The sequence below is a fragment of the Chiloscyllium plagiosum genome, unplaced genomic scaffold (genome assembly GCF_037043375.1).
Source record: "Chiloscyllium plagiosum isolate Xiang-an unplaced genomic scaffold, Cpla_swu_hap1 HiC_scaffold_1, whole genome shotgun sequence".
NCBI classification, from domain to species: domain Eukaryota; kingdom Metazoa; phylum Chordata; class Chondrichthyes; order Orectolobiformes; family Hemiscylliidae; genus Chiloscyllium; species Chiloscyllium plagiosum.
The window spans coordinates 109,909,601-109,935,276 of record NW_028270139.1 but is presented as its reverse complement, the minus strand read 5'-3'; the positions used below and the strand labels follow the sequence as shown (position 1 = coordinate 109,935,276).

At 40.4% G+C, this 25,676-nt stretch overlaps 1 protein-coding gene across 1 annotated transcript; it reads left to right on the top strand.

Annotated features, from left to right (window-relative positions):
* On the top strand, window positions 1-25,676 carry LOC122548489 (inter-alpha-trypsin inhibitor-like). The gene is made up of 6 exons (XM_043687214.2): window positions 1-159; window positions 15,094-15,297; window positions 16,753-16,914; window positions 22,009-22,077; window positions 24,120-24,198; window positions 25,033-25,676. Exons 1-6 carry the CDS (start codon window positions 90-92, stop codon window positions 25,088-25,090), a joined length of 642 nt encoding a protein of 213 aa, XP_043543149.2. The 5' UTR covers window positions 1-89; the 3' UTR covers window positions 25,091-25,676.

Sequence of the window (25,676 nt, the reverse complement as noted above, 5' to 3'; positions counted from 1 at the left end):
GCAAGTATTTGTGGGTGCGTTACACTATTGAACACAAACTTCAGCGTAAGGTTTTACCAATTGGTGCTCCAGCTGAAATTCCAGCAAAGATGAGGAGGATAGCTTTCTGTTTGGGAATCTGTCTTACTGTGTTAGGTTTGAGCAAAGCAGTGAATGGAAGTAAGTAAAATGTGCTTTTTATTGTTTATGGATTCAGTTAAGTTAGAGCAATAGCGCAACTGCGTAAAGATTCTTACATTTTCAGTTTAAATTGTTACGCTGTATGTAAGTTACCATTTCAGTCATGATTCTTCATCTTTATTCAACAAATTTACCAAGTAGACCCTACAAGTATAATTGAGTCCAAAATTATTCAGAATTTAATAATAAGTTCTTAATATTGTATTCATATAAAGGCTATAAGATCGCATATACTATACACTATGAATTATTCTTAAGCTGAAGGTTATATCTCTATGAAGGTGAAAAATGCATGTCCTTCACGGATGTAAAGCAAATATACAATGATGGCTGCATGCTCACCATGTATAAGAAACTAACTGTGGCAATGGTATTTGTGCCTTTGAAGAGGGCCTAAGGGCATATTGTGTGATTGTGTTTTCCATCTCTCACAACATAAATATTTGTGCTAATAATTTAGTAAGTAAAATCAATAGGTTTAAAAGAAATTACCTGATGTCTTCTCCTTGCTAAGCTTTTTATGTATGAATCCTACATCAAATGAGTCACGACACATCAAATGTTCTCCAATAGTTTAAAAGTGCCTTGCCAAATCCTGAGGTTGTGAAAGATGTTAAGCAAACCTTTCTCTTACTTTATATGATACTAAATCTCACCTTTTCAAAATAAAGCCAAAGCATATGTTAAATCACAAAATAAGTTGCAATTAAACTTACAGCTGTGTCAATAAAAACAAAGTGATATGTAGTAATTAACCTTTTCTTAGCGAGTTGTACAATTCTCAGACACCTAGACAAAGTATTATGGTACAAGGCTGTTTGGAGTTTGAAAGGAGTTTAGCTTCTATGGATATAGAAAGTGAAAGATTGCTTTCGCCTTCACTGACAGGTTAAGTAGAGATTATGTAAACTGTGAAATATTATGAATGGTTTGGCTGGAGTGAATAGTGAAAAATAAATCCTTCTGGGCTGGAGAATCTGAATGGTCTCTATCTGGTCACACACCCTTTCCATTGATCTCTGTAATCTTACTGAACTCCACTTATGCTTCAGCTCAACTGTTACTGAATGTTTTTGTTAGCTTTAGACTTGACAATTCCAATATTTATGCTGACCAGGGTCCCATCTTCCATTCTACTGAAACCTGAGCTCAGCCTCAAACCCTGTTGTCTGCACTAAGTTACATTTCGGGGATTAGGCTCGACTGCCAAGATCTGTGATAGATCAAGCAGCTCAGCAGAGCTCTCTCGAGTCAGCTCTTAACAAGCTGCTTGGTGCACAATCCTGCCCGCTTTCTCAGCGGTTGGGGCAGGTCAATGGCACCTAACACACCCACTCCCAAACTTGGGCTGAAAAAGGGAAAATCATGATCATGGAATCACAGAGTGGGTAGAGCACGGAAGAAGGTCATTCAGCCTTTCATGTCAGTGTGAACCTTTGTAAAAACAACTCAGTGGGTCCCACCCCCTCGCTCTTATCTGGATTTTATCTCTTCACATGGTTAATCAATGAAACGAATCAGCCTATTCCTGCTGATTTATGTGGCCTTCCTTCTTGCAAAGTCTTGAGTTTAAAATTCTCATCTCTTCTTGACTCTGCACATTAGGGCTTTGTCCATCATGTAGTCCCTCAGAAATTTGGAATTTTCAATTAAATCTTCAAGGACAAAGGAGGGAATTTATGCATGGAGCTGGAGGAAGTGAGTGAGGTTCTTAATGAACATATTGTATCAATATTCACCCAGGAGAATGACATGGCGAGTCTAGAGAGGGGTAATGTTGGTATTCTGGGGCATGTCAATATAAAAAAAAGCAGTTTGGATGTTTTGAAAAGCATTAAAGTAGACAAGTCGCCAGAACCTGATGGGGTCTAATCCAGAATACTGAGGGAGGCAAGGGAGGAAATTGCTGAGGCCTTATATGAAATCTATGGATCCTTTTTCATCCCAGAAGAGATCTTAGTGCACTGGAGAATAGCCAACATTTGTTTAAGAAGGGCAACAGGGATAATTCAGGAAATTACAGAAAATAATGTATTTGGTCGGGAAATTATTGGAAAAGATTCTTAGATACAGGATTTACTCACATTTTGAAAAGTATGGACTTGCCTTCCTTAGTTGAGGAATTGAGTATAAAAAATGGTAAGTCAGCTGTATAGAACTTTAAATTGGCCACATTTGGAATGTTATGCACAGCTCTGGTTGCCACATTAGCAGGAGGATATGAAAGCTTTGGAGAGGCTACAGAAATGATTGACCAGGATGTTGCCTGCTTTACAGGGTATTAGCTATGAGGAGAGATTGGACAAACTTGGTTTGTTTTCACTTGCTCATCAGATGCTGAGGAACATCCTGACAGAAATTTACAAAATTATGAGAGGCATGAACAGAATAGATAGTCAGAGCCATTTTTCCCAGAGCAGAAATGCCAATTACTAGGGGACATAGATTTGCAGTAAAAGGGGGGGAAGTTTAAAGAAGATCTAAAAGGGAAGATTTTTACACAGAGGGTGCTAAGTACCTGGAATTGGCTGCCAGACGTGGTGGTAGAAGCAGATACAACAGCAATGTTTAAGAGGCATCCTGACAATTACATGAGTGGGCAGGAAATAGAGGGAGGGCTGATGAAGGGCTTTTGCCTGAAACATCAATTTTCCTGCTCCTCGGATGCTGCCTGACCTGCTGTGCTTTTCCAGCATCACTCTAATCTTGACTCTAATCTCCAGCATCTGCAGTACCCACTTCCACCTAGGAAATAGAGGGATACAGCCTGTGTGGAAGAAAAAAGATTTTAGTTTACAAAGGCATCATATGTTAGCGTATGCTTGGTGGGCTGAAGGGCCTGTTCTGTGCTGTATTGTACTGTTCTTTGTTCTTTTAACTTAAATAATAAACACATAAAATACATTTTCTCCCTCCTGAAGGTGGCGACAGAGGGAAATTATTGAGCAAATTTGCCCTGGAGAGATTCTTGTACCCTTCATGCCACCCCACCACTAATGTGAAGGTCCATTAGAAATTTTCTTTGCCTGTCACCAACTAAAGCCCTTAAGTGGTCAGTCAATGGATTTTGGGGAGTGGGTACAACACTGTCACCATTATTCATAGCACAACAATTCTTTTTCTCTTCAGACAATTATTCAATTCCCTTTTGAAAGTCACATCTGAACCTGCCTCTAACAAGCCCACAGACACTGTATTTCAGATCCTAACCACCTGTTACATGCATAATTCCAATACAAACAATCAGGTTTCCTTGCAATTTCTTTCAGCTTCAGTGTAACACAGAAGCTAATGAAGTGATGTAGAATTATAAGACGCAGTTCACTCCTGTGTTCCTTCACTGTAGAGGTTTGCAGTAAAGCTGAAGGTTAATTAGCCTGTCTTATCTATGCCAGCTCATTACTGGAGTGATCAAAAAACAGTCCCGTGGCAATGCCCTCCCAGCACCTGAGGTCATGCATTCACCTCTATGTCAAGCATTTCTTCAACATTTTCCTAAACAAAGCCATGTGCTTTTCCGTGTCAAAAATGTTCCATTCCTCAACTGAGCATCTGTTTAAATAGCTTTTTTTTTAACCTTTTCCCTCACTACTGTGGTCATGCTTTTAAATGTGTCGATCTTCACCATAGAATTCTAAATCACAGTCCTTCAAACAGTCTTTCACTGTTCACATTTCAAGACTGTTTTGTTGCTGGGAAGTGAGCTGGAGGAGTTGGGGGAATTAGGGTGAATTAGGCAACCCAGTGTCTCCATTAGAGAGAAGGAGGTGGAGGATATGTTGGCTGAGCCATACCAGATCGTTCTTATGTACATTTTTCACCTAGTCTTATGATAGCATTAGCAGAAATTTTGAGGGACATGCCTACTATTCATGTGGTCAGAGCTGAAATGATACAGAAAAGGAGAGGGGGGAAACAGGAGATTAAAGAGTACGACTGTCACAACTAAAAATGTTCATGTAATGGTTGAAATACAGTAATGAGTATTTATCATCACCTAGAAAAAAATATTTAAATGCAGTGTTGGTTTGATAGCCTTCTCATTGCTTTTACAGTGAAACTTTTGTTGACTATCAATTTTAATCCTTTCTGAAATTCTGTGTCTTATCATTCTACATCGTTGTTGTGGTTCTGTTCGTCGAGCTGGGAATTTGTGTTGCAGGCGTTTCGTCCCCTGTCTAGGTGACATCCTCAGTGCTTGGGAGCCTCCTGTGAAACGCTTCTGTGATCTTTCATTCGGAATTTGTAGTGGTACAAAACCACTACAAATGCCGGAGGAAACATCACAGAAGCGTTTCACAGGAGGCTCCCAAGCACTGAGGATGTCACCTAGACAGGGGACGAAACGTCTGCAACACAAGTTTCCAGCTCGGCGAACAGAACCACAACAACGAGCACACGAGCTACAAATCTTCTCCCAAACTTTGAATTCTACATCACTTCATTAGCTTCTGTGTTATACTGAAGCTGAAGAATGTGTAAAACAAACCCCACAAGCTCTAAATCTTGTGTGTAGCAGGAAATGAAAGCTAAATACTGCCACAAACAGGGTGAATTTTGAATGTGCGCTCGCAACATTATTTTCAGTGGGGAAAACAAATAAATTGGAGTAGATCCACTGTGTGATCAGCTTATGTCTGTTACAAAAGTTCTTAATTTTAAAAATTCTCAAATAACTTTCATGATGTGATTAGTTATTAAAATCACTGGACACTGAGAAGTTTCAATATTTAGACTAGATTCTGTAAAGCAACATTTTTGTTTAGAACTCAAGTCCTAGGGAGTGTTGCTGAACAAAGAGACCTTGGAGAGCAGGTTCATATCTCCTTGAAAGTGGAGTCGCAGGTAGATAGGATAGTGAAGAAGGTGTTTGGTATGCTTTCCTTTATTGGTCAGAGTATTGAGTACAGGAGTTAGGAGGTCATGTTGTGGCCGTACAGGACATTGGTTAGGCCACTGTTGGAATATTGCGTGCAATTCTGGTCTCCTTCCTATCGGAAAGATGTTGAAAGGGTTCAGAAAAGATTTACAAGGATGTTGCCAGGGTTGGAGGATTTGAGCTACAGGGAGAGGCTGAACAGGCTGGGGCTGTTTTCCCTGGAGCGTCGGAGGCTGAGGGGTGACCTTATAGAGGTTTACAAAATTATGAGGGGCATGGATAAGGATAAATAGACAAAGTCTTTTCCCTGGGGTCGGGGAGTCCAGAACTAGAGGACATAGGTTTAGGGTGAGAGGGGAAAGATATAAAAGAGACCTAAGGGGCAACCTTTTCATGCAGAGAGTGGTACGTGTATGGAATGAGCTGCCAGAGAATGTGGTGAAGGCTGGTACAATTGCAACATTTAAGAGGCATTTGGATGGGTATATGAATAGGAAGAATTTGGAGGGATATGGGCTGGGTGCTGGCAGGTGGGACTAGATTGGGTTGGGATATCTGGTTGGTATGGACAGGTTGGACTGAAGGGTCTGTTTCCATGCTGTACATCTCTATGACTCTAAATTCAATTCCACAATTTGCAGGTGTACTTTACATAAAGTAATTTAACCTTTTAACATTTAAATGGATATCACTTTGAAAGAATCTTTTAGCTTTTCATACTAGCATACACATTGAAATTTACACAGATTACCTTTTCTTCAAACGTGTATAGAACTGAAGTTTCTTCATTATGGAAATAAGTCAACAGAATATGAAAAATGGAGTAATGCTCCAAAAGAAATATTTGCTTTGCCCCAAATTAATTGTATTTCCAACAAGTATAACTGTATAAAAGGCACATTTGTTCATGGGTCAAGCTGGGATTTGAGAGATTTAGTTTGTTTGAACCAAACTGTAGGCTTATGCTTATTTTGGTGATTAATTATGAGATTCAAATGTTTAATTTAATACAAAAACAAAAAAAAAACTGCAGATGCCAGAAATCTGATTTTAAAAAGAGAAAATGCAACCTGTAATATTCTGGCAGCAGCTGTGGAGAAAGCAAACTAGTATTAATGAGCTGGTTTTTACCAATGCATATTGGTAACCTGACACTGGGATCATTTCTGTGCTTTGGGGCTGCAACTTCCAATTTATTTTTATGACTGTTACCAATTTGTGAGCCATCTCTGCATTCACCATTCCATTGGTGATGAGGTGCAGCACTTGGGATGTAGAAGGGGGCGGCATAGTGGTAATGTCACTCGTCTAACAATTCAGAACCTGAAGCTAATGTGGGTTAGGTTTTGGGTTCCAATTGTACTGTGGTAGATGGTGAAACTTAAATTCAATTTGAAATGGAATATAAAGCTAGCCTAATGGCATCCATGTAATAACTGTTGATTATTATAAAGATCCATCTGCTTCACTAATGTCTGAAGGAAATGTGCCATTCTTACCTAGACTGGCCGATATATGACTTCAGACCCACAGTAATGTGGGTGTTTCTTAACTGCTCACTGGGCAATTAAAGATGTCAAGTAATGTTGGCCAAACCAGTGCTGGCTGCATCTCATTCGTGCCTTTTAAAAAGTCTAATATTGGTCTTGCTTTTTGTGCACCTTCTTTGCAGCTGAAGCTTTGTATTCCTCACTCTGTTCAATCACCTTATGATTTTTGTATGGTATGACCTGCCTGTACTGCACATAAACCAAAACTTTTCACTGTACTTAGGACAATAATAATAAAACAATTCAAATAATAAATCAAATCAAATCAAATCAAATTCAGAGGAGAAAAAGGGCAGGTTTTTTGGCAGCCTGACTGGGAATAGTGAGCTCTCCTCAGGTAGGCAGAAAGTGACTGGCATTATAAAATGGAAGTACTAGATTAGATTAGATTAGATTAGATTAGATTAGAAGATATAATCAGTATCCTATAAATAGCAGTTAGAAATGTTCTGGAGATCAGTGGACAGGTCAAACAGCTCCAAATGCCTATGGATATACTGCTTGCGACCTTTCCACTTATAGTTACATTAATCTGCAAAATCAAACGACGCTGATCCTGTTCCCTCTAGTTTGCAACCTCCAGTGAGTTGCTGGGCAGCTAACATAGTGGGGGGAAACAAATGTACCATTTGAAAAAATGTCACTGACAGACTATACTCATATCAGCTACCTGCCAGGTGAGTAACCATTGCCACATTTGGGAAAAGCATATGGAAACAGGTACAAGTTGGCAAGATGATTCAAGGCACTGCACTTTAAATCCCACTCCCCTGCCTCCAACTGCTGCAAAATATGGTCCATATGAGGCTAGTAAAATTCAAATCAATGTATCAAGGTGATGAGCTTTCATGAAGATGGAAAGATGGTAAAACGGAACAGGTTTTAAGCAGATATAGAAGCAGCCAAAGGGGAATGGGAGTGAGGAACAAAGTTTGTCATACCTCGGTAGACAAGAGAGATTCATTGACAAATGGAAATATGTGCAAGTCTAAAGGAGATGATAAAGGTACAAGTAAGGAAACAAAGACTGATCTTTTTGCTCTCAGGTATCTGACATGGCTCTGAAATGTCCTGTATGCCTTCTTAACTACCCTGTCCTGCCAACTTCAGGAATCTGTGGACACGCACCCCAAAATTCCTCTGTTCCTGTCATTTATTGAGTACTTCTTTTTCTTGTTGCTTCCACACCACCTCACCTTTATCAGGGTTAAATTCCACCTGTCACTGATCTGCCCATCTGACCAAGCTATTTCTATATCTTCCTGTAACCAGAGACCTTCTTCTTCACTGTCAACCACCCGACTAATCTTTGTGTCACCTGTGAACTTACTTCTCACTGCCCCCTCCAGCATTCTCATCTATATTGTTTATTTAGATCATGTTGACCTAGCCCAGAGGAGGGCCCCGTGACTCAGGCTGGCAACAGATGCCACAGGTTTCCAGGAGCCAGCACCACTCCATCAGGGCTGAATGGGGAAGGGGGAAAGGTCCAGTTCAGGCAGTTGTGATACAAGCTCAGGGCAATGTAATTCCTGTTAAAAATCACACAACACCAGGTTATAGTCCAACAGGTTTATTTGGAAGCACTAGCTTTCAGAGCGCTGCTACTTAATAAACTTGTTGGACTATAACCTGGTGTTGTGCGATTTTTAACTTTGGCCACCTCAGTCCAACACCGGCTCCTCCACATCATAATCCCCGTTAGATCATTCTCACCATTCTTTTCTGAAGAGAGAATACAATGATGCCTGGTAATGATTCAGCTGGAAATCTATACGCTCAGTTCCCATAGCCATCCTCCACACCCTCCCTTAGATAGCTACGCATAGATGGGGGTTTTATTGATGTTCACAGTGGCTGTGTGTCCCATGTTGCTGTTATTGTCAGGAGAGTGATTACTGCTGCTGCTGGCTTCTTGGCTGCCATTGCTTGGAGGATTTGTCTGGAACAAAATAATGAAGCAAACAGCTACTTGCTTCCCACTGACATATACAAAATGTAATTTTCTATCTGGATACACACTGGTCTCACTCATCATTTTCCGCTCATATGGTTTCTGCTACCTTGGGTTTATTAAGGAGCAGCGCTCTGAAAGCTAGTGCTTCAAATAAACCTGTTGGATTATAACCTGAGCCTCTCAGGGAACGTCTTCACCATAACCTTTTCTCATATCTCCATGCTTCCTTCACTCCTTTCTGGTCTGCTATCTCCTGCTGCTGCCTTACCTTGGATTGCAGCTGCTTTAACTTTTCACACAACTCTGCCATGTACCATCAAACGCGATCTCTCAATGATCCTGCATTTTCACTGCTTTTAGCTGTTCCCTCTGGAAGCTGGATAGCCCATCCTGTCATTAACTCAAATGGAGTCAGAGCAATCTGGTTTAGGGTCACACTTACTTGCTTAGTCTTATAAAAATAACATGTACCCATCCTTTCCCTGCATTCTATGGCCTTGGTGTCATTGTTTTTAACATTTAGTTAATTTGTTTTATGCCTGAACTCTGAAAATAATACATCTGCTTAATTCCTAATAATCAACATACTGCTTTCATTATGAATTGTGAAATGTGCTCCTTAATTCAAATCTATTTGTAAAGACATTCCCCACCATTGGGGATGGCACGCTTGCTTAGTGGTTAGCCACTGCTGCCTCACAGCACCAGCGACCCAGGTTCGATTCCCAGCTCAGGTGATTGTCTGTGTGGTGTTTTCACATTCTCCCTGTGTCTGTGTGGGTTTCTTCCGGGCGCTCCGGTTTCCTCCCACGAGCCAAAGATATGCAGTTTGGGTGAAGCGGCCATACTAAATTGCCTACAGTGTTCAGGGATGTGTAAGTTAGGTGCATTGGTTAGCAGTAAATGTAGCGTAATAGGTGAGGGGAATGGGTCTGGGTGGGTTACTCGTCTGAGGGTCAGTGTGGACTTGTAGGGCCAAAGGGCCTGTTTCCACCCTGTAGGGATTGTGTAATTCTCACCTTGGTATTATTTCTTCTTGCTCCAGTTAGAGCTGAGCAATCTCACACTGGGAACCCCTCCGCCAGTCAGATCAAATGATCTGTGATCACTACGTACTGAGTCTTCTTCGGTTATTAGCTAGGGGACCTGTGATGTCAATCTATAGGTTCACCCAATAGCTCTTTGGTATGGCTGATTAATTCCACAGCCTTCCTCATCCTCAAAAGACACCAAAAACCTTGTTGGAAAACAGACCCGGTAATATTTCATTGGATTCCACTGATAGTGAAAGGGAAAGTGAAACTCAGCATATGTTCATCCAAAGGATTCAGAGGGTGATCAGCACTCTCAAGCTCAACTATATCCTTAGCTGATGTCCATATCTTCGAGCAGGGCACATGGTGGATCACATTACTGGAAAAGGTGATACCTACTGTCATCTCAGTTTAGGAAATGTTACTGAGCACAGGTAAAGAATCAAGAACCTTCCAGATTCATTTTTAGCAATTCCATCTCTCAATTTGTAATTAAACTACAGGGGCCAGAAAATATCCCAGTTCCATCACTAACTTTAATGATTTAACTGTATGTATTGTGGGTCACCATAATTAGCTTCAACATACATGGGCTCAGAAAGGCAAAATGAAGCTGTCGACCATTCTGACCAATCACCAATGAATATTTTCTGCATATCAGTTGAGCGTTATTGCATGGGTATTCTAGCTCATTATTCTCTATAGGCTGCTGATCCTGTTAAAGATTGTTTCCACCATTGTGTTTAAGTGCAGGAAACTAAAGGGTGTGTTTGGGGTTTATTGTGGTCGAGGAAAACTACTTCCTGGTCTTATTCATGGAGTAAGTAGTGAACTAGATATAGTCTTTTGCATGTTAGCAACTGGCTGCAGGTTACTTTGATATGAGGGATGCTGAGCAGGACCACAAGTCCATAAGACCTCATTACAATGGGCAGTATTTATGACAGCCCCTAGTATTAACCCTTTCCCTACTTTAGGTTTGCTTATATATATTTGTATAGTTATGTACAATGTTTCTTTTACCACTATTGTATCTCCACAAGTCTATGACTTTACAAAGTCAGGTGATCTGGAGATTTTCCCTTCCTCATGAATCAATAGGTAGTATATTTCAGCTCATGTTTACAAAACACCATGCAACTTGTGATTGGTAAAACCATTTGATATGAGTGTTAAATGTTATCTTTGGCAGTTATACCCACATTCAGTCAATAACATAAAACAACTTGCTTGATCTGCATTCACTCATGAAGAGCAGCTGCTTTGTAAGGTACAGGATATTTGACATAAGACCATAAGACCATAAGACATAGGAGTGGAAGTAAGGCCATTCGGCCCATCGAGTCCACTCCGCCATTTAATCATGGCTAAAGGGCATTTCAACTCCAGTTACCAGCATTCTCCCTGTAGCCCTTAATTCCTTGTAACATCAAGAATTTATCAATCTCTGCCTTGAAGCCATTTAGCGTCCCAGCCTCCACTGCACTCCGCGGCAATGAATTCCACAGGCCCACCACTCTCTAGCTGAAGAAATGTCTCCACATTTCTGTTCTGAATTTACCCCCTCTAATTCTCAGGCTGTGCCCACGGGTCCTCGTCTCCTCGCCTAACGGAAACAATTTCCTAGCGTCCACCCTTTCTAAGCCATGTATTATCTTGTAAGTTTCTATTAGATCTCCCCTTAACCTTCTAAACTCCAATGAATACAATACCAGGATCCTCAGCCGTTCCTCGTATGTTAAACATCTGTGGAATTCCACTCCAACATGAGATTCTGCACCTTCAAAGAAAAGGGGAAAGAGGGACTTGATGTCAAAAAACAAATTGTCTTTGATGAAACAGTTCACTACAATAAGCTGTTTTCTCCCCAAAAGATAAATTAAAGTAGCAATAATAACAGTTAAATAAATATGTCAGAGTTCACATACAGTGCCAATACATACTCAGAGTTATCGTTTAATTATCTGAGTGTCTCTGATGAGCTATGTAAATTACTCTGAATCCTAATATTTAACATTAATACTTCCATCATGTGAAACTCTGGGATCATAAATGCTTATAAATGAGGTTGCTTGGCAACAAGGGAATGGAATTAGACTGAATTAATTCAGTAAAATTTCCCAGCGTGAAAATTCAGAACAAGCTGAAAAAGAGAATTTATTTTCTGCATTCATGGGAATAGGAGAAAGATGTATATGGTCATATTTAATGCCCATTCCTAATTGTCACAGCAAACAGGAAGAAAGAGAAAAGAAAGACTTGCATTTATATAGCAGCTTTTAAGAACTCAAAAGTATTTCAAATTTTGTGAAAGTCAATTAAACACATTTGAAATGTGGACAAAAGTAGAAATTGCTGGAAAAAAGACTCAGCAGGTCTGGCAGCAACTGTGGAGAGAAAGAGTTAACATTTCAGGTCCAATTACCCTTCCTCAGAAATCAGAACATTTGAAATCTATTCCCTGTTGTAATGTAGAAAGCAAGACAGCACAGCAAGATTCCACACAGACCAAAGTGATGATGTTCCAGTTGACTTGTTTTAATGTTGTTGCTTGAAGGATATATATTGGTCTGGATAACAGATAGACGTCAACTTCAAAAAGTGCAATAGGTTCTGCCCATTTGAGAGAGCAGACTAGGTTTGACATCTCATCTGAACAATAACACCACTCAGTCTTCAGCACTCCACCAGTACTGCACTGAAATTGGAAATTTGGAATGCTTGCCACAGAGAGCTGTGAGTGTAGATTCCTCACGAATAGTTCAGGCAAAGATAGACAGATTCTTGATCTGTAAGGGAATCAAGGGTTACTGGGAAAAGGCAAGAAAGTAGAAGTGAGGAATGTTGATTAGCCATAATCCTATTAACTGGCAGAGCAGGCTTGATGGGAAAACACTTTCTGTTTTTTATGGTTTTGTGAAATGTTAACCTTGGTTTTATGCTCAAGTCTTGGGCATAGGGCCTTAACTCTCAGCTGCCTGACTCAGGTGAGTGTTAGAAACATACTATAGCTTACACTGTGAAAGAGCAGGGTGCTAACTTCATGAACAAAGCAGTTCTCATACTTATGGCACTCTCACAAATGTGTGAGATGGAAATACAAGCATATTGAGTGAAAGATGAAAGAATACTGATTTTGTTAAGGCACGGTGGCACAGTGGTTAGCACTGCTGCCTCACAGCGCCAAAGACCTGGGTTCAATTCCCGCCTCAGGCGACTGACTGTGTGGAGTTTGCACATTCTCCCCGTGTCTGCGTGGGTTTCCTCTGGGTGCTCCGGTTTCCTCCCACAGTCCAAAGATGTGCAGGTCAGGTGAATTGGCTATGCTAAATTGCCCGTAGTGTTAGGTAAGGGGTAAGTGTAGGGGTATGGGTTGGTTGCGCTTCGGCGGGTCGGTGTGAACTTGTTGGGCCGAAGGGCCTGTTTCCACACTGTATGTAATCTAATCTAATCTAATCTAATCAAATGTGAAAATCTTTGTGTTCCTTCTCTGTCCTTCTCAATTATGGAAATCACAGAGCATAGACTTTGCTGACTTGGCACAGAGCAGCCAATAGATTGTTCATACAGTAGCCATAGTGCATTAGTGACACAAAGGCTGGATGTCCAATTCAGTCTTAAAAGCAAGCTTCCTTTAACACAATACAGACTTTTACTATAAGACTGGATATAGTAATGTTTTCCCAGATGGAAACTAAAAAGGTTACCTCTCATTGACATTTTCAGATGGGAACATGGGATGAGTTTAGCCCTACGTCTGTATGACAAAAAAAACAAGAACAGTCAGCTTCATGGTTTAGATATACCAATATAATTTAGATCTTCTGGAGCATGGATAATAAACAGGATATTTGATACATACTCTGCAATTCGCAACTCAGCAACAAAGTTTCTTGGGAGATTTTTTTATTTGTAGTTCCTTTCGTTCAGTAAAAAATGTTTCTTCTTTAAGTTGTCAACAACCTAAGTATACACTTATGATATACTTTTATATAATTTTCATACACATAGAAACATGATTCATGGGGCACAAGTCAAAGTAGTGGAGAAGGAAAAATGAGGCAGGATTTTGAAGAGATGTTAAAAAGCACAGGGATGAGATAACTTAAAGCAGGCCAACAATGTTGGAGCAAAGAGGAAGAATACACAACAGCCAAGTGTCAGAATTGACAGATTTTTAGGGGAGTGTTGTACAGCTGGAGGTGTTTATGGAGATGAGGAGCATTATGTCCATGAATGGATGAGAATTTTAAATTTGGTATGGTAGAGGCAGCAGCTGCACAGGATAGGGTATAGGCATCAGAATTTCAGAGGAGATGAAGTTCCTGAAGCTTGAAGTATTAAGAGACCAGGTAGCAGACCACTGGGATGGTTGGGTCTGGAGATCAAACAGACACTTCTGAGATTTTTAGTGAAAAAGGACCCAAGTCAGGGGTAATGACAAACAAGTTTATATTGGTGAATCTTGTAATGGCATGGATATGGGGTCAGAAAGTGAACTTACCACTGCCCAAAACTGGGTTGTGAATAGTCTGGTTCATTACAATCAGTGACCAAAGAGGGTGCTGAAGTTGGTGATAAGGACATAAAACATGTGAAAGATACTGGCTTCAGTCATCCCTATATTTAGCTGCAGGAAATTAAAATGAATTTACAAATTGGTATCATGTAAGAAGTTTAATAACATTAAAATTAATAGAATAAAAAACTTGTGCAAAGGTAGATCCAAGAGTCATTAACCTGTTGGTGGAATCTGCCCTTGTCTCTGAAGATGCTTTTGTCAAGTAATGTCAATGTAGTTGAGATTGAATAGGGAATTAAATGTTGTACTGACAATGCCAGAGTAGTGTTAGAAGCCATTATTAGGGAAGCTTTTTGCTTTTGGATATGATTGGGTGGTAAGTTAAAAGTGGACAGCAGACGACTGATATTGGTGGATATTGGTAAGATTCCTTAAATGTTGTGAAGTTTGAGAGCGAATGGACTGGATAATTCATATGAGACTGTGGCTTGGATTGTTTTGATTCTACAGGAGGAACCTGATTGGAATGTTTTAAATAGGGTGATTGTGGAGAGGTTCAGCTGAGAGCTGATGGCCAACAATGTATTGTAAGGCAGTGGAGAGCTTGAAGCTGGGGCTGTAGTGAGTTGGGTTCAAGTACTTCTTTTGAGGAGATGGTGCAGGACTGGACATCTTGTGAGTGAGAGAGAGAGAGAGAGAGAGATGCAGAGCCTGAAGGGAACATCATTTACAATATCAGTTGACATGGAATTGGGTGGACAGCAGTTTGGAGGCACGTGGTTGAGAGTGCAGGGGCTTGAATAGGAAATGCTGTGCTTGTCAAGGAAACTAGAGAAAAATTAAATCCAATCCTGTGTTTGAAAGCACAATGGTGCATTAATAAATTGCAAATTCTTTCTCTCAGTTATTGTTAATTTATAACCAAGTATATCTATCAGCTTCTAAACATATCCTGCTTTCCTTCACCACAGATGAAGCCTGCCAGGAACCGATGCAGCAAGGAGAGCCGACAGATTCTAAATTAAAGACCATTCAATGGTTCTACGACTCAGTTGCTGACCTTTGCCAACCGTTTGTCTACAGTGGAAAAGGAGGCAACAATAATAGATTTTCAAATGAAACATATTGTTTGAAAACCTGCTCTGATACTTATTCTGAAAAGTTTCCAGAAGGGGGTAAGTTCTTTATAAGCAGGCATCACTAAGTATTTGTTTAAATTTAGCTTTGCTGACTTTATAAGTTCACATATTAAGAAATAGGTATGAGTCAACAACATCCATTTTGGACAGCCTTTTTTTTCAAACGTACACAATTTTTAAGATATTTCAGCCAGAATAATTACATAATACTGAAGTATTTAATTATTTTTATTTGTATCTTACCAATATTTGATGACATATCAAAATATATGAAGGTGAGAAACTTGTGTTGTTTTTATTTATGGTTTGCAAGATAGGTATAAATGATTGGACTGAATTAAAACAAGAAATATATTTTCAAAATGTAATGATTAATTTTTGAGAAACACTATTGATGGGATCCTGGTCCCAGCCAGCTCAGGTAACACTCCCCATATCAGACAGCATGACGAAATATAATGAAAGGGGAGGAGTGCTGACAGACCTACCACCAAAGTTGGAGGAACTTGCTGAGCATGTGAAACCATCTAAACAGGGAGGTTAAGCCCCCAATTAGCAAACAAGAACCCTGCCGCCACCTCTCCCAGCTCACCCAGGAACACCTTAAGTACTGTACTTCCAAGATGAGAGCCAAAATCCCGCCCACGTGAGAACTGCATGCCAATTAGTGGGATCGCTGTTGTTGGTGAATTGTTTGTACAGCAGGGTAGAGGTCAGAGTCCACAGGAATGGGTGGTCAGGTGAAAGGGCACAGGGGTTACTCTCAGTGGTTTTGTTCCTTCCCAGTAACATGTCCTTTGATCAGGTAGAGAGTGCCTTGCAGCAAGGCTGCCCACCCGAGAAAACCCTAAGCAAACCTGTTAGAGTTTGTTTGTTGATCTCCCATCATGGTGAAAACCCCAGCCACCACCCACCACTCGGTAAAAACAAGACTGCAGTTGCTGGAAACCACCCACCACTAGTTGAACATTAAGAGTGGAGGGATAAGGGCCATGAGTAGGCACTCATTCCAACCTAAGGACTTCAGTTGGTACCTGAGGAAGAAAGCTGTCCATAAACTTTCCCATTCTGGTTTTAATCAGAGGGGAGGGAGCAGCATCTGCACCTGTACCTTCCTATTCGAACACAAAGCTCCTCACCTCCACCTCAGGCTTCAGCTCCATCGTGGGGTGACCTCCCCCTGACCACAATTACCTAGCAGATTATTAACACTTTAGAATATATTTGATAAAAATAAGAAAATTTGGCAGGCTGGGCTATCCATTTACAGTCAGCCATTTTACATCTCCCAAAGCCGCTGTCTCCCACACCCTGACAGGGATTCTAGAGACAGCTTCGACCACCATTTTTCCAATCCACTATTCTCTGTCTCTTTTAAGGCCTGATGACTAAACTATTTCCCATGGGATAGTAAAACAAATACTGGGAAAGGATGAGTTGGAGCTGTGCTTTCCAATCAGTAAATTGGAATGTGGTTCACTTCCTTGTCAGACGCAGTGTGCAATCTGCAAAAAGAACGAGGGGATTGCCGTGCCAACATCCTTAAGTGGTACTACGATCCAACCATCAACAACTGTGATTCGTTCCTCTTCAGTGGATGCCATGGGAATGGAAACCAATTTGATGACAAGAAAAGTTGTCGGAAACTATGTGGTAAATATTCCTCTTTTCATGCTTCTACAAACTACTGAAGTGTTCCATTTTCAAACTTGTTGCAGCAGATTTAATTATGGTGTTGGTTTCCCATTTTCGGGCCAGTTTTAATGTATTGAACCCATAAGTGTTAGTGGGTTTTGAGAAGATTTGTAGCTCAGGTTGAGGTTCTGGATGTAAGTTGGCTTGCTGAGTTGGAAGGTTCATTTTCAGACACTTTGTCATCATATTAGGTAACACTGGAGGCTCATTGATGATGTTACCTAGTATGGTGACGAAACATCTGGAAATGAACCTTCCAGCTCAGTGAGCAAACTTACATCCAGATTCAATTATTTTTATGTGTTTATGTCTATACATTGCTTAAACACCAGCAGCACAACTCAATTTGCTGTGAGTGCTGAGGGTAAGTATTTTTATAAATGCACTTTGAGTAACGTATAGTATTTTCAGAAAATTACAGTAGCCCATTATAACCTTTATAGCTATAATTCTCACCTGAGGACCAATGGAAGTACTTATGGAGTCGTTGAGTCATACAGTATGGAAACAGACTCTTTGGTCCAACTCATCCACGCCATACAGACATCCCAATCTGACCGAGTCTCATTTGCCAGCATTTGGCCTGTATCTCTCTAAATCCTTCCTATTCTGATACCTCTTAAATGTTGTAATTGTACCAGTCTCCACTACTTCTTCTAGCAGCTCGTTCCATACAACACACCATCCTCTGTGGAAAAGTTATCCCTCAGGTCCTTTTTAAATCTTTCCCTTACACTTTAAACCTAGGCCCTCTAGTTGTGGACGCTCCCCAAGCCCCCCCCACCCAGGAAAAAGATTTTGGCCATTCGCCTTATTTACGTCCCTCATGATTTTATAAATCTTTGTAAGATAATCCCTCAGATTCTGACTGTCCAGCCTATTCAGCTTCTCCCGATAGCTCAAACTCTCCAGTCCTGGCAACGTCCTTGTAAATTTTTTCTCTCAGGTTTAACAACATCCTTCCTATAGGAAAGTGACCAGAACAGTACACAGTATTCTAAAAGTGGCTTCACCAATTCCTGAACAGCCGCAACGTGACATCCCAACTCCCTTACTCAATGTTCTGAGCAATGAAGGCAAGCAGTCCAATCGCCTTCTTCACTACCCTGTTTACCTGCGACTCCACTTTCAAGGAACTATGCAACTGCACCTCTAGGTCCCTTTATTTGGCAACACTCCCCAGGGACCTACCATTAAGTGTATAAGTCCTACCCTGGTTTGCCTTACCAAAATGCAAAACCTTACATTTATTTAAATTACACTCCATCAGCCACTCCTCGGCCCATTGGCCCATTTGGTTAAGAGAAGGTGACGACTGCAGATGCTGGGTATCAGAACTTAAAAATGTGTAGCCGGAAAAGCACAGCAGGTCAGGCAGCATCAAAGGAGAAGGAGAATCGACGTTTCGGGCATAAGAAGAAGGGCTTATGCCCGAAACATCGATTCTCCTTCTCCTTTGATGCTGCCTGACCTGTTGCGCTTTTCCAGCAACACATTTTTAAGCCCATTTGGTTAAGGCCCTGTTGCACTCTGAGATAAACATTTTCACTATCCACTACACCTTCAATTTTGGTGTCATCTGGAAACCATACCTCCTATATTCACATCCAAATCATTTATATCATCCTAAGAGAAGCGAGAAGATGCTGTTCTGAATTTGCCATTCATTTGGAGGTAGCCTTAACACTTTCACTGATTTGCAGGAGAGCAGATTGCAGATGATAACTGGCCCTTTCAAAACCCTTTATCAATTCAATCTGCCAATCTCTCCATTGTGGGACTGGAGTCTGCATGGCAGTCATCTGATCTTCCAGTGCAAGTTTCAATATGTAGCAGTGGGGACTGCTGTTGTGAGGGTGGCCGCATACAGGTTCTGGAATGGGCCTCACTATCCACGATAGAGGAGTGCGTTGATATCGTGGAGGATAGACGTAGACACCTGAGCCACAGTGCTGAAACCTCCTGATAACTGGTCATTCCTCATATAGGTGGTTGTGCGAGGCCAGCAGTATTTATCTCATAGCTTTCCTCTCAATGTCCTCAATGTTTTCCCCACTTGTTGTCTTTCACACAGACTGTCAATGTGTGAACAGTGGCTGGGAGGAGTGCATGACCTGACCAGTCCCAGAGGCTTGGTGACTCCCTAAAGCTGTCTAAATGTAATTAATTTCGACCATGAGGTAAAATTGATTTCATACAGAGCACAAAGAGCCAAAGTTTGACCAGCTCTTGAGGGGCAGGCAGGGGAGTGAGGAGGTTCTTTAGCTACAGGAAAAGTGGCAGCCCATCAGGAACCGGAATGAGCCACTTGGGTAGCCAATAATAACTACTCCTCCCTCTTTGTGGGCATTTTACCCCAAGATAGAGTGATCCTGCTGCCACTTATGGAGGTTGTTCACTGAAGACTGGAAGCTGGAGTGAGCATTGAGGGTTGGGGTCGGGGAGGGTCCACTCTCCACAGTCCATGAAGACTCTCCCAATAACAATGGCTGCTCCACAGCAAGCATGCGGCTGGTAATTAATGACCTTCCCCAGAACAATGGGGGGCCTACCTGCCTGACCCCAAAACTGGCACTTCCCTGACCTCAGTGTCAGGATGAGGCTTCCCTGTCCCACTGCCTGCCAGGGGAACGTCACTCCCTCCTTTCAGCTCTGCCAGCGGGACTTCAGTCGGGCAAGGTATCCAGAAAGGAAATTCAATTAAATTTACAATCAACTAAATCTTCTCAGATTTTATTCATCCAAAATATACATTTTCTTCAAAAAGGCTACAAAAACTATCACAAAGTTCTATGTGCTCTCATTCCTGCTTTTGTGGGATTTTGTGAAATCCCCAAACTATTTCTAAGACCAAACCAAATAACTCATGATTTTCTTCCTTTTCTGCATGAGAAATCCTCATCTACTAGACAGATTTTTGAATTAAGGGTCGTGGTGAGTGGGTGGGTAAGTGGAGCAGAGTCCATGGAAAGATCAGCCATGATCTTCTGAATGAGGGAGCAGACACAATGGGCCAAATGGCCTACTCCTGCTCCTGGTTCTTACGTTCTCACCTTCTAAGAACGGTCAAAATTCAAGAACCACTGAACAAGGTAGCTTCCCTATTTTCTGTAAACTTAATCTAAAAATTGAAACAGTTTTGGACAATTTGGTTAAGGTGCAACATACAATTGATTACTTTAAATTGAGAGATTATGTATTGTTTGATAAAATTTATCTTATGTTACCCAATAATGTAAAGTTAAAAATCACACAAACCTGTTGGACTGTAAGCTAGTGTTGTGTGATTTTTAACTTTGTACACTCCAATCCAACACCGGCATCTCCAAATCATAATAATGTGCAATTTGCAACTGATGCGTTTTTATATTACCTTTTCTAAATGAAAGCCACTAGATGTCTCTATAGCTTACTGTTTGAGATGTATGCTGCAAGGTCATTTCAGAAATCAGTTCGGTTTTCCTCTCCTCAGGAATCACTAGCTCCTAGAATCAAAGGAGAAAAAGAAAGGACAGGGAACAGTCAAGTAAATCTCCTTCCCTCTGTCCATTATGTTCCCTCAGGGATTCTCCACTAGACACAATAGGTCTGAACCTGGAGTTACTAATACAATGAGGTGATGATGCAAGAGTGAGTCCCAGAGCCTGAGCTCATTCTTTCCCCATTCTTCTTGAGCATTTATCTGCACTTGAGCAGACTGGGGTTGAGTGGAGGGGTCTCTTGAGGATACCTGCCATAATAGTTTGCTTCCTGGGCCTTTGTGGACCATCTCACACTGCAGGATGCACTAGAGTCTCAAGGCTGAGCTGAAAATTCCTTCAGCAAGTGTGCAGATTTCTTTTACCTCCACCGTGGATCATTCTCAAGGGTATAGGACCGCTAACTTGTGAGATACTCCAGAGGCCACTGATGTTGGTGAGCAGATGTAAAGGTGCATTTTGCTCAGGAGCTGTAGGCAGTTTTATGAATTTTAAATCAATCTGCTTGGACCTGTCATGATACTACACTGGCAATATTCCCTCTAAATCTTTTTTTTCCCAGTGCACAGACCACCGTGGTCTGTACCCGGCACTGACTTCCAAAAATGGAGGTCAATGTGTCACCTCATTGATCGGCATATGCCGAATCTTGGAGCAGTTACACAGGCTCACAGTTTAGAGCAAATGTTGACCACCAGTATAGGGGGGAGCAAACACAAACCTCTTGAGCCCAGAGGTAGGGACTGCATTACAAGGGCAGTGCTGGCAGCTTTAAATGGAGACATTTTCATGTGAACAGCAGATGAAGTTCGTTATTCTGTTGTTCCTGAGGCCTGTCCAATAGAGCTACGACAGGTTCCAGGCCAACCACCACATGGGGCCTAGACTATTGATATCTCTGAGGGCTCAGGCCATGGACAGTTATTGTGGCACCCCCACCTGGCTAATGCCATAGAAACCCATCTGCATTTGGGAATGCTGGCCTTCCCCGGATGGAATTTAATTGGTTGGGAGGGCAGCATTTATCCTTAGACTGGAATATGCCATCTGGAGTGCCCAGCTGGGTTGTGGCAGTGGATGTGAAATTAGCTGGGACGGTGAGGACCCCATGCCACTGTGCTGAAACGTTACCTTTTCGTTTTATTCCTTTAAAAGGAAGGCAGTCCTGAGGAGTGCAAATTAGTTGCATGACAACCGTAAGCTGTGTTCAAGCCGTTCTGCAAATGGCCAAAATGACACCAAACCTCAGCTTTGTGGCTGCCTTCAGATCTCTCATCACAAGCACAAACCTCAGTCCAACGTGTGTGCCATGGTACACATGAATATGCAGATAAATATGAATGTGCACAGGTCTGCAAGTATCGGACATGGTGAGGTCACTGTCAGCTCAGTGGTGTCTTCCACAGTTGGGCAGCCTGTTCACAGACTAGGGCTTCACAGGAAAAATGGTTCCCAATGTCCATGACACCTACAAGTCAACAAAAACCAAAACTGACAGGGAGCCTAGAAGAAGCATGCGAATGAAGAAACTGAATACATGGGTTTATTTAAATTTGTACTGTTTTTAATGTAGCTACCAGAGGGCAAGGACGATTCAATGTCGATGCTGAAGAAGAAGGTGATGTTCAGCAAAGAGATGAAGGTATTGTTACTTGAACCACAAAAAAATTGCTTTTGAATTTTGAAAGGTCTCATTCTGTTTGCAATTCACCCTTTGCCACTGCTGTCTGATCAAAAGGCACTCTGCTTATCACACAAATAGATAACATGGGGTATGGATTTCAGGGTCAGTGTCACGATGGTCTGTAAGTTGAACATCCCAAAAGCTGGCAGGTCAGATCAGACAGGATTTCCTTTCAGCTGCCCACAGCAAGCAAGGTGCTGACCATACCCAATCCACTTATTTTAACAAAACTCAACATGTTCTGCACTTGTTAAATAACTTTGAGTGTGTGAGTAATGACACTGACAACCAAATTAAAATTGGCAGTCAGGCTCACAGTGTGGTGCACTTGCATGTACTGGAAGCTTTATATATTAATAGACAGAGCCTTGTTATTAAATAGACCATGTATCCACACTGGACCTTTTTCAATTCAACAAAATAGGTGACACCATTCTCTGGTTCTTTTCTCAGGACAATGCGTCGACCACCCACAGTAAATCTGTCTGGTTTAAATTTAAGCAAGTTTTGGTGGCTAACTGTCAGTCATTATCTAACTGGTGTATTCTCTATGGCAACTACTAATAAGAGATCACTCGCTAACTAATTAGCACTCCTTTCTTATACAGAATATGTTTGTTCTCCTTTTACATGAACATTTCTAGCAAACTGTCCTGATTATTGCCAGATGAAAAACTTCAACAAAATGTAATTTTTATAACTGTTCCAAAATTAAGCACCAGTTACTTCCCTGTCCCACGGCCTGCCAGGAATGGTCACTCCCTACTTTCAGCTCTGCCAGTGGGACTTCAGTCATGGGCAAGATATCCAGAAAGGAAGTTAAATTAAAGTGTTTTATAATCAAAATTATTTTCTCAGATTTTATTTGATTATAATGCGCCTAAAATTATAGGCTTCTATGCAAGTTCACCACTGCTTTTGCAAGATATTGTGAAACACCCAAACCATTTCCAAGACCAGGTGAAATATCTCATTTTCATTCCTGATGTCGATAGAGTTTTATTGAGGAAGACTATCAGAGATATACGCAAAGGTGATAAATTGCCTTGAATTGAGGACTACTGATGATCTATCTGAATGGGGGAGCAAACTCGAATTGCTGAATTGCATAGTTGTGTTCTATGTTCCAGTGCTTTATGCAGTGCAAACTTATGCCTTTCCTAATTGTGCTTCTCATTCAGACTATTATATGTCACTAAGAGTAACATTAATATGGATGGTCCTTTGTGTAAATAATATTCCTTGCTTGTTTCCATTTCTGGTAAATATCTGATATTTCTCTGGCACTTTAATGGCAAAATGGATCGTTTTAAATAGCAAGGTAGCCTATTAGCAGAGTTCACCAAAGTTCAAGTGATTGTGATACATTCCCAACTACTTGCATAGGAATAGAACTGAGGTATTCTGATGATGAGGCAAGGCTCAATGTCTTACACATATGATTATCTTATTCTTGTCATTTTTAAATGATGTTTCTAACAAAGCATAAGGATGGCTTATCTTTCTTAAGGCATTCCTCTAATAAAGAATAATGCTGTGTAATTTAACACCAGATTTCTGCTTCCCATACATAAAGATTTGCAGCTCAATAATGCTGGTCACTATTTAAAGACATCATACAGTAATCCACAGCCAATTAAATAATTTTGATGTTTACTTGCTGTAATAATGTAGAAATTATGCAATCAAAGACGTGCAATGTGATAAAAATGTTTATATGGTCTTTGTGATGTTGGTTAAGGTATAAATGTTAGGCAGGATATCTGGGAGAATACACCTGCTCTGCTTCAACATTGTGCCATGAGACTTTTTACGTCCATCTTAGAATGGTATCTCTGAGACTGCATTGGAGTCTTCATTAGACTATGTTTTATTTGGCTTTTTCCTTCCTGTAATATTAATTTCATATTTGCCAGTGCACAAAAGGTGACATTCTTTGTAATAATTTCATTTGAGCCTCATTGGGATGAAATAACTTTCCTCAAATCTTCTCTTTCCAGGTGATACTGTTGCCATTGTGTTCGGATGTCTCTTTGGCATTGTTGTCATTGCCTTTGTGGCTGTATTTGTCATTCAGAGGTGTGTTGATCTAATTCAGACCTAATAACATTATTAAATGTAAATATCTGAGGAGTTCAAATATATATATTGCTTATTCATCTTAGAAATGGCAATTATGGAGGGCAACCTCAGCAGGAATTTTGTACATTCCCAATAACTTAATCCATCTGTGTGCAAAATGAATGGGTTGAATTACAAGGGGATGAGAGTTAGATGGAGTAAATGTTATACTACTGGAAGAAAAATAGGGTAGGGAAGTAATAGATAAAATGGTGCAAGAGGCCCAGCATGAGATGAGAGTTAGATCTGATCTAAACCACCAAGGAAAAGAAATGCAATGTTAACAGTTTAAAATCTATTACATTTCCAGCTTCTAGGACTCAGTTTTTCACTTGCACATATTCAGGGAGGTGTAGATCTCTTTTTGAAAGATTGGTATGGATGGTCTTTCACGTAGTCATTCACAGGTACAATCAAACAGGAATTAGGCACTTTAACAGGATTCTATATGACAAAACAAAACCTGGAGGTAAGTGCACTGTTAATTGTCTGGAAGTGAGTTAAAGTAAGTTAATATGTTAATTTGATATTCCCTTTCATTTCACTTTTAGGGCATTTTAGCATATTTTGTCAAGTTCCTCCATGCACCATTAGAGATTTTTAATATATTCAAACTAAACAGGTTGTGTCATTGTCAAATAGGGATGTGGTGTGAACACTTAAGCCGTGTGCCTAAATTAGTAGACAGAGAAATTTTGACACTTTAGTCTTCAAGTCATGAATAATGTCGTACGAAGAATTGGTTGTAACTCTCACTGTTATCTGACATTTATGATTCCTTCTCTTCATTAGGAAAAGGCATAAAAGCAAGAAAAACAAATCTAAAGGAACAGAAGTAGAGATGCAGTAAGTTACTGCGAAGTCTGTCACATTGAGGAAGAAATAACAGTTTCCTGGAGATTTACTGTCATTTGTTGGAAGGAATGCTTGAATTTCTTTATTTTAAATAATGATTTTGTACATTGACTTTTATAAAACTTAGTACAGAGAGAATTTTTTTGTATCAATACTAAATTAATTTACCCATGCTTCCCTTTCACAAATGCAAAGAACAACTCATCAAGTGTACATCAATGTTAAAAGCTGTGGGGAATCCTATTGTTTTGCTTATATCCATATATATATGTATTTTTTATATATATATATATATATATATATATATATATATAGGTATATGTTTGTGTACATTCACTAATTGAGAAGCAAATTGAAATTTGATGACATTTCTACTAATCTGTATGTTTGCCAAAATAATTGATGAATTGAGATCTATGCCTTTGAATTTGACTGTTCTTTGTTGTTAAAAGGACTTTTCATTATTATGTTTGACAAAGAAGTTGTAAACTGGAACTAATTCTTATGAAGAAAGTTGTTTGACAAAAACATGGTACAAAATATTAAAAATTATAATAAATAAAAAAGACACAAATATATGA